Below are 8589 nucleotides of genomic sequence, written 5' to 3' on the forward strand. Positions count from 1 at the left end.
ACGCCTCCTACCATCGCCCCCTCGGCACGCAGCACCCCCCCCCGGGCCGGGCTCAGCACCCCGGCCCCTGCTGCCAGCTTCTCCCTGCGTGCAGGGCGAGCCTGGGCTGCCTGGCTGCTGGCACGGCGAGGGGCCCATCCTGCCACGGCCCTGCCTTGCCCCAGGGGTGGCAGCACCCTGCCCGTGACCCCGGTCCCCTGCCCGTGACCCCGGTCCCCTGCCCGTGACCCCGGTCCCCCGCCCTTCTCCGGCCGCCCCTCTCCTCCTTCCCCCGCAATAAAAGGGTCCTCATCCCTGCCTGTGCCTGCTGCATCCCTGCCTCGGGGGCTGGCTGGGGGGGGGGGAGGCTTAGGACCCCTCCCGGGGGGGACTGCAGGTGGTGCTGAGCCCCTCTCAGGGGCACGGGGGGGGGGGCGCAGAGCCGGCGGGGAGCCGCTAGGTGGAGGCATCGGCGTCGCTTTGCGCCCTGCGCTCCCTCCGTGCGCCCTTGCCCTGGAAGTGGGGAGGGGACGGGAGGGGGGACATTTCCCAGGCAGCCCCCCCCCCCCCGCCGGGTCCCGGCTGCCCGTAGGTCGGAGGAGAAGCCCACCCTGCCCCCGTTGCCTCGGGGGGTCGGGGTGGGGGGCGTTGTGGACCACCCTCCCCCCCCAGGCCGGGATGCAGTGGGAGCGCGGTGACCCGGTGCCGGGAGGGGACCGTATTTTTAGCCGGGGAGCAAAGGGCTTCCTCATTCCTGCCCGAAATTGGTCCCGTGGGGACGGGGGCGAGCCAGGGAGGGGGCTTCTGGAGATGGGGGGGCGGCTCTTTCATCCAGCAGGACGAGCAAACCCACAGCCCTACAGAGCTGGGGGGCACGCAGGGATTTGGGGTGGGGGGCACCTCGCTCCGCGTCCCACCTTGGGGTCAAGGCCCCGGTGGTGCCCCCGGTGTCCCCACCCCACAGGGGCTTGCAGAGGCACCGGGGCCAGGGCCGAAGGCTCGCTGGCCGCCCTACGGCTCCCCATCCAGCCCCAGAGCAGGATTGGGTTGCGGCGGAAGCGTGTGTTTGGGTTGAAGTTGGCCTTTTCTGTAAGCGGAGCCGCTCGGGGATAAACAGGGCAGCTCGCCGGTCGGAACTGCCTATTCTGGGAGGAGGAAGATGACTTTCCTTGGGACCAGGCCAGGGGAGGTTGAGGGGGGCTGGGAGCATCCTCTGGGCCCCATCGCCATGCAGGGGGAGCGCTGAGCACCACGCTGAGCACGGCAGCTTCTGGGCTCTGCTGCCCCGGGGATGCCTCTCCATGCGCTGGGAGTTTTGTGGGGTCAGCGGGGGACCCCCGGGGACCCCCCCGAGGAACACAAGGGCGGCTGCTGCTGCCTGGGGAGGGGGATAAGGAAAGGATCGGGATTAGGGGAGGGGAGGCACAGGAGGCCCTGATTTCTGGCAGCTCCTAACGAGCACCCCCAGCTGCCCCCGAGCAAGGAGGGGTCAGAGCCCTGGTCGCAGCTGAGCCCGGCTGGGGAGGGACCACCACCCCTTTGGCCAGGGCGGGGGTAAACCCTATAAAAGAGCCGGGCTGAGCACGCAGGTCCTGCGGTGCAGCTGGTGGAGGCAGCAGGTTGTGCAGAAATGTTTATTTAAAAATAAATAGGAGAAAAAAAAAAAAAGTGCTGGCAGCTCTTCCCGGAGCGGCTCCTCAGCTGTGGCACGCCAAGGTCAGGGTCCCCAGCAGGTGCTGGAGCGGCTCTGCCTGCAGCGTTGGGGGGCTCAGAGCCAGCAGGAGCCCCCCAGGTTTGAGTCTGATGGGGGTGCAAGAGGAAGAGGATCACCTCCGAGACCCCGCAGCGACCGGAGCCCAAATCCTCCCCAGGGGAGCGGGTAAGGAGAGCTTCAGGCTGGGGAAAGGGGGGACAAACCTGGGTGGGGTGGGAACTGGAACGGCCTCTGTGTGGGTGCTGGGGAGCGGTTGAAGGGGTGGGGAGCGGCGCTCGGATGCCTCGCAGACCCCAAGGGACTGGTCACAGGAGCTCAGGATCCTGAGAGAAGGGCGCGAGACTGAAGCAGGGCCACAAGGACGGACTCCAGAAGAGCAGACGCCGGCCTCTTCATCAGCCCCGTCGGGAGAACCCCCACGTCCTGGGGAGAAGAGAGCTCCGGGAGGTCTGAAACCAGCTCCTCAGGGCTCAGGTGGCTCCCCCCGATGAGACAGAAACCGAGAGGGGCAGCAGGAGGCCTCCCCCCACGGCCACATCCCCGAGCCAGCTGGTCGCGGTGCTGCGCAGCCTGCTCTGCTCTGCTCCCCCGTAACGAGGGAGAGAAGCTGGTGCCGGGGAGCAGCCCAAAGCCCCCCCGTGGTCCTGCTGCTGATCGTCACCTGCTCCCTCCCCACCGGCCCGGGGTCTTTATCTGTGCCCGCCTGCCGTGCCAGCTCCCCGCTGTCACACAAGCTGTGGCCGCTGTCCCTGGGCTGGCAGCTCATTAGGGTTGGCAGCTCATTAGGGTTGCTGCAGCTGGGCTGACAAAGGGATGCCGGGGATTGTCCCGAAGCCTGCGGGGCTTCGTTTCCAGCAAGCTGTCAGCCTGCAGCCCCCCCCCCGGTGCTCGTGAATGTAACCCAGCAGCCTCACGCTCCTCCTGCCTCGGGAAAGGCAGAGGGGTCTGATGGCTGAAACCACCCCCCACCCCTCCAGGTACGAGGCTCCAGAGCGGGGAACATCCCCCAAAAAAGCAGATCTTGTGCCCTGGATGGGTCTGGGAGCGCTGCTGCTGCTGCTGTGCAGCCAGGCCCGGTGCCAGCTCCCCGGTGCCATGGCAGGCTCCGGACACTGCGGCTGCCCGTGGCAGGGAGGTGGTTGCATTTCCCTCCGGTAATTGCTCGGCCCGCGAGCGAGCCAAGTGCGTGCGGGACGGCTCCCGGGGGAAGGCTGTGTCCTTCATGTCCTGTCCTCGCTCAGCAGCACGGCCGCAGAAGGCTGGAGAGGCCGCGGAGCCTCTGCGTCCCCTGCTTTGGGTGTGCTGGGACAGCCTGTCCGTGCAGCAGGCATCCCCAGCCAGGTCCCGTCGTGGTCCCCAGCATCCCTGGGGCAGGCTGGGGTTGCCTCGGTTTCCCCTGGTGCCTCCCACCCGCAGGGCTCAGCAGTCCCGTGCCCGTGCTGATCCTGGCCGGGCTGCGCTCCTGCAGCCTCCCCGCAGGCCCCCTCCGCGACTTCGAGCCAGGACGTGAGAGCCTCACGATTAAAATCGGCTCGCCTGCCAGCGCGGCCCTGCCAAGGCAGGTGAGTTCAAGGCAAGGTGAGCCAGAACTCCCAGGGTCTCTGCCCATCGGGGCCCTGAAACGCTTCCCAAGCAATTTGCGAGGATCCTGGAGAAGCCGAGGGTGCCTGAGAGCAGCCAGCGGCCTGCCAAGAGCTCAGCCCGGGGCCAGGGAACAACAACTCATTACGCAGCAAATCCATCTGCTCGCCAGGAGCCGGGGCTGAGCCTGCCACAGCCTTCCTGCGAGGAGCCGGGCTCCGTCGCGAGCAGAAGGATGCGGAGATGCCAAGGGCACAGGGGAGCGGGGATTATCCATCCTCATCACCCCGAGGAGCGGTCCTGCCAGGCTGGGAGGCCTCAGCCCTGCTGCTCCGGGCACAGAGAGGAACTGCTCCTGGAAAGGGACTCCCCAGGACCCCGCGTGCGCTGTGGATTCGGCTCCCGCTTTTCTGGGCGCAGGCAAGTCCCCCCCCTGAGCCTGTGGGGTCAGGGACAGGCTTCCTCCGGAGCCCAGGGGTGAAATTAGAGGCCCCCAGGGAAACCCTTCCCAAGGAGGAGGCAGCAGGCGGCTTCTGGTAAAGGAGACTTTAATCTGCTCGGTGTCTAGTTCGTAGTGCAAACAGATAAACTTAAGGCAAAGCTTTCTCTCTCTTTTCACAAACAGGCAGCAAACAAACAGGCCCTAAAACAACAAGCGTGACTGCTATAACATTAATAAAAAATATATATAAAGTTTGCAGGGAGGAACTGCAGTCCTGGGAAGGTGGCCTTCTTCCTGAAACCCCCCCGGAGGAAACGCTGCGCCCCAAAATCCATCGGCCGGCCCCGAAGTTCTGCTGCTGTGCCTCCGGAGCTGTGCAGGGAAGGGGCTGTGCGTCCGGGGAGGGCTCGGGCAGGGAGCTCTGCAGCCCCCCAGAACGAGGAGGATGTGCCCAGGGAGCCCCCAGCAAACCCAAGCAGCCTCCCGGAGCTGCTCCCAGACGCGCCTGCAGCCTGCCACAGCTCAGGTTCGCAGTGCGGGGGCGTCTCCCAGCCCGGCCCCTCCGCTGCCTCCGTTTTGGCTAAAATCGCCGATCGATTATTTGTTAGCAGGAGGATGGAGCGAACCACGCCAGCCGCCCTCGGGCTCCTGGCTTGCAGTCGAGGAGCTGAGGCTCCTTCCAATCTGGCTGCAGCCAAAATTGGCCCTGGTGCGCAGCTGACCCCAGGCGAGCAGCTGGAATAGGGGAAGCTCTTCGGCGCGAGGCTTTCTTGCAATTCCTTGGAATGGTGCTGGCCGGCCAAGCTGGGACGAGGCACCTCAGCCCTCCCCAGCGAGGTGCAGAGGGCCCCGTGAGGCTTCGCGGGGCCCTTTTTCAACAAAACCAGTTGCGTTTCACATTTCAGACAGGCAGCAAAGACAAAACAGAAGCGCCCAACCTGCCCTCATCAGACCTAGCTGTGGTCCTGGTACCGCTCCATGCACGTGGCTGTAGGTCCGCAGCGCTTGTGCCTGGGGCTGGAATGTCTCAGGGGGCTCACGGAGGATTGGGGAGCCCCCTTCCCTCCCAAAGTCACCCCCTGGGAAAAGGCAAGCGTGCCCAGCTCAGGGAGCCTGGAGGGAGGTGTGTTATCTGGCCAGGAAAGCTGGAGTGTGCTTGCCGAGAGCCTTGCACAAGGGGCACGCTGTTCCCTGCGCTGGGAGCTGCCGCACTTAAGTGGCAGAAGGAAGAAACAGCTGTAAATGCAGTCTGCCAGGTAGTTTTTTGGCCAAACCTCAATAGAAAAAAAAAAAAAAAGGAAAAACAAACAAAAAAAACCCTCCCCTGCCTTGCACTAGTCCCAGTGATTCCCAGGGGGGCTGAGCCTTCACCCTTTCCATCAGCTTTGGCTAGGAGGGAGCAGAGCGTCTTTCTGCGCTCTGCTTTTGGATTTGGACCGCTGCAGGCTCAGGCAACGGGCTCTGAAACAGCAAAAGTGGTCAACAACAACAACAACAAAAACCTCTCTCAGCTTGCTGCAGATCACCTACTGCGCTTGCTAGCAAGAGCTACAACCTAGTCACGTACCAAACGTGGCTGACAGATGCCCCTGACAGCCTCCGGCTTTTCAACACCCCCTTAGTTCTTTGGAAACTGCTCGGGGCAGCCCTGGGAAGAGCCATCCTGCGTCCGGGCAAGAGGCAGAGCCAGGGGCGCCCTTGACCTCCTGGGAAAACCCACGCCACCCTCCCCCGGGGTTCACAAGTACACGTTGAGCGTCTGGAGGATCATCTGGCGGCACAGCGGGCAGTTGCGTTGGTAGATGGCCTGCTGCAGGAGGACTTCTGTGCACTCCTGGCACAGGCACAGGTGCCTGCAGGGCAGGAGCAGCACCGTCTTTGTTTGGTCCTGACAGATGACGCATTTCTTACGTTCCTCTTGTTCTTTCAGGAGCATCCAGGGGTCGTCATCCGGAGCGCCATCCCCAGCTGCCACGTTCAGCTGCTCTCTCCCCGGAGCTTTCCCTCGGGAGGTGCTGGGCTCGTCCCTGGGTGTCTGGAGCCGTTGCCCTGCCGCAGAGCTTCGCCCCAAAGCCGGACGCGCTTGCGGGACCTGCTCCGTGTCCGGCTGCTCCTCCTGCCCGGCCACCGCCAGCATCCACCTCCCCAGCGCCGCCAGTCTCGGTGGGGGCACGGCCGCCCCTCGCCGCTCGCTGTCCCGGTTGGTCGTTCTCCCTCCTCGGCTCCAGTTGGTGACCTGCAGGCTCCAGTCCACCATCCTGCGCCAGGCCTGGGAGGTGAGGGCCATGCCCAGCATCAGCACCGCCACCTGGTAGAGCCTCCACGCCTCCCGCTGCAGGCGGCGGTAGGCGGGCAGCGCGTGGAGGTAGCCCGCCAGCACCCACGGCACGCCGGGGTTGAAGACGACGGCTCCGACGCCGACGATGACGAGGAGCAGCCCCAGCCCGTAAATATTGACGAAAAACACCCCGACCAGCAGCTCGGCGAAGGAAGCCAGCGTCTCGCAGGCCAGCTGGCAGGGCGACCAGAGCAGGATGGAGAGCGCGATGGCGCTGCTGGAGACGTGCGCCAGGCAGGCGGCCAGCAGCTCGGCCAGGCGCACCAGGGGGGTGACGACGGCGTCCCACAGGGCCAGCAGCAGGGTGACGAGGCTCTGCGCGCCCAGCAGCGCCATGTTCACCGTGCTGTTGACCAGGTAGGCCAGCAGGCTCCCGGCGATGGCCGCCCCCTCGCACGCCTGCCTCAGCGCCGCCTGCCCCGAGCCCAGCAGCCCCGCGACGCCCTGCCTCAGCGCCTCCCTGCCCCGCAGCGCCAGGAGCTGCCCCAGCGCCTTCGCCCCCTCCATGGAGGCCCAGCACCCCCTCAGCACCCCCGTCACCGCCTGGGCCGAGCCGCCCGCCGCCCACAGCAGCCCGTGCCAGCAGGCTGCGGGCAAGGCGGCGATGGCGGCCAGGAGCCAGAGCAGCGAGGCGAGCAGCGAGGAGACGAGGAAGAAGTTGAGGTCGAGCAGCAGCAGCAGCACGTCCAGGGCCAGGCGCAGGCCGCGCAGCAGCAGCAGCAGCGCCATGGTTGCTAAGGGCCGGGCCTCAGCGGGACGCGGGCGCCGCCATCTTGTTGTAGGCCCCGCCGCCGGGGCCCCCGGTGCTGGGCGCCGCCATCTTGTTGCCGGCGCCGCCGCGGGGTCTGGCGCCGATGGGCGCCGCCATCTTGTCGCCCGAGCCGCCGCGGCAGCCGCCGCCGCCGCCGGGCCCCCCGCCTGTGGGCGCCGCCATCTTCTCGCGCTGCCGGCCAATGGGAGGGAAGGGGGTGGCTCGGCTCGCTTGCTATTGGGCGGTTCGTGTGATGCGGAGAGGGGAGGCGGCGGCGGTTGGATGGCGGCTGCGGTTGGGCACCGCCCACTGGGGGGGATTTAAAGGGGCAACGGCATTTAAGGCGGGCAGGCGGTGGGGCCACCCCTGGGTGTGATGAGCGCGGCGGTCTCAGCCCCGGCACCCGGTGGCGGCGCCCGGGACGGGGCCGAGCATGGCAGCACCGCTCAGCACCGCACCAAGGATCCCTGACAGGGCTCCCAGAGCAACCCCAAGGCCGTGGGGCTGGGCCCAGGGACTGCTTTGTGCAGCACGGAGCGGATCCTGCCCTCGCTGCCATCCCCCGCTGCCATCACCCGCCGTGTCCCCAAGCCCCGGTGGTGACAACGAGCCCGGGAGCACCCAGCCCACAGCCCCGGGGCTTTTTAGGGAAGGGGAGCCCATGACCCCAAAGCCATCCGCACCCTGAGGGCCCGGAGCTGGCTGGGGTGGCGGAGCCCTGTCCATCGGTCCGTCCCCAGGGGGGTCTGTCCCCTCCCAGCCTGGTTGTTTTTGGGGTTCCGGCCCCAAAAAAAACACCCTGTGGGGTGTGCGCGGTGCCCACGTGACGGAGCCGAGCTGCTTTGAGCATTTATGGTAATGTTTGGCTTTCCTATTGCCCGGCCAAAAAAAAAATAGAAATAGAAAAAGGGCAGAGCTGAGGGGCCGGGCGGGCTCCAGTCGTCCCCTGCCAGCCCCACGCACCTGCGGCCCCCTCCCCATTTCCCCTGGGGACAGCTCCCCGTCCCGGGTGCCCCCGTCCCCGGGTGCCCCCCATCCCTGGGTGCCCCCATCCCTGGTTGTCCCCATCCCTGGGTGTCCCCATCCCTGCCCCCCTTTGCCTGGGGACGTCTGGTCCCAAAGCAGCCCCCTGGGGAGGATGCAGGGGGTCGGAACCACCCAGATATTATTTTTTCAGGTAGAAACACTGATTTTGCTCAAAGCCCCGTGGGGTGGGGTGCTGGGCACCCCCCCGGCAGGTCCCCCCAGCTGTGCCCATGGCAGCAGGGCAGGCTCCCCGACCCCCCCAGCACCCCGCTCCCCTCCTCGACCCTCGATCGGGGGCTTTTGGGGTGCTCCCCCCCCTGGGGGTGCTGAGCTGCATCGGGCGCCGCGTTTCGGGGATGGGAGCGGGCGGCCTCAGCCCTGCTGCTATCGGGAAGCAGAGGGACGTGGCGTCCCCGGGGACGCTTGTCACCGTTGTCACCGTGCCCGGGGAGCTCAGCACCCCCGGGGGTGCAGGACCCCCTGTGCCGGGGGGCGCGCGGAGCCCTGGCTGGAAGGGGCTTGAGGAGGGGGGGAGGTTGGAGGAGGACTGGGAAAACAGGGAGACAAAGGGTTTGGCAGCCGAGCCCGCAGCTGCGGAGAGGGGGGGAAATGGTGCTGGGGAGGAGGGAAACGGTGCCGGGGGCCCCACCTCGGCCCCCACCTCCGCAGCGGGACCTGGCCCCTTCCCCGGGCGCTGCCGGGAGGCAGGAAGGGTGTAGCTGGGGCGTGGGCGCTGCTGGCACCGTGCCCCCTAATCC

General features: G+C 66.9%; 1 protein-coding gene across 2 annotated transcripts; it reads right to left on the reverse strand.

Annotated features, from left to right (window-relative positions):
* Positions 1 to 4525: 4525 nt before the first annotated feature.
* On the reverse strand, positions 4526 to 6900 carry RNF26 (ring finger protein 26). 2 transcript variants are annotated; one of them, XM_035345975.1, is made up of 2 exons: positions 5419 to 6900; positions 4526 to 5368 (listed from the first exon to the last, which is right to left on the reverse strand). In XM_035345975.1, the coding sequence occupies exon 1, from the start codon at positions 6781 to 6783 to the stop codon at positions 5455 to 5457; it is 1329 nt and encodes a 442-aa protein (XP_035201866.1). In that variant the 5' UTR covers positions 6784 to 6900; the 3' UTR covers positions 4526 to 5368; positions 5419 to 5454. The 2 variants fall into 2 exon arrangements, with proteins under 2 accessions (XP_035201866.1, XP_035201865.1); XM_035345974.1 differs by having other exon boundaries at positions 4526 to 5364; positions 5413 to 6900.
* Positions 6901 to 8589: the final 1689 nt, after the last annotated feature.

The sequence above is a fragment of the Oxyura jamaicensis genome, chromosome 24 (genome assembly GCF_011077185.1).
Source record: "Oxyura jamaicensis isolate SHBP4307 breed ruddy duck chromosome 24, BPBGC_Ojam_1.0, whole genome shotgun sequence".
In the NCBI taxonomy this organism is placed as follows: domain Eukaryota; kingdom Metazoa; phylum Chordata; class Aves; order Anseriformes; family Anatidae; genus Oxyura; species Oxyura jamaicensis.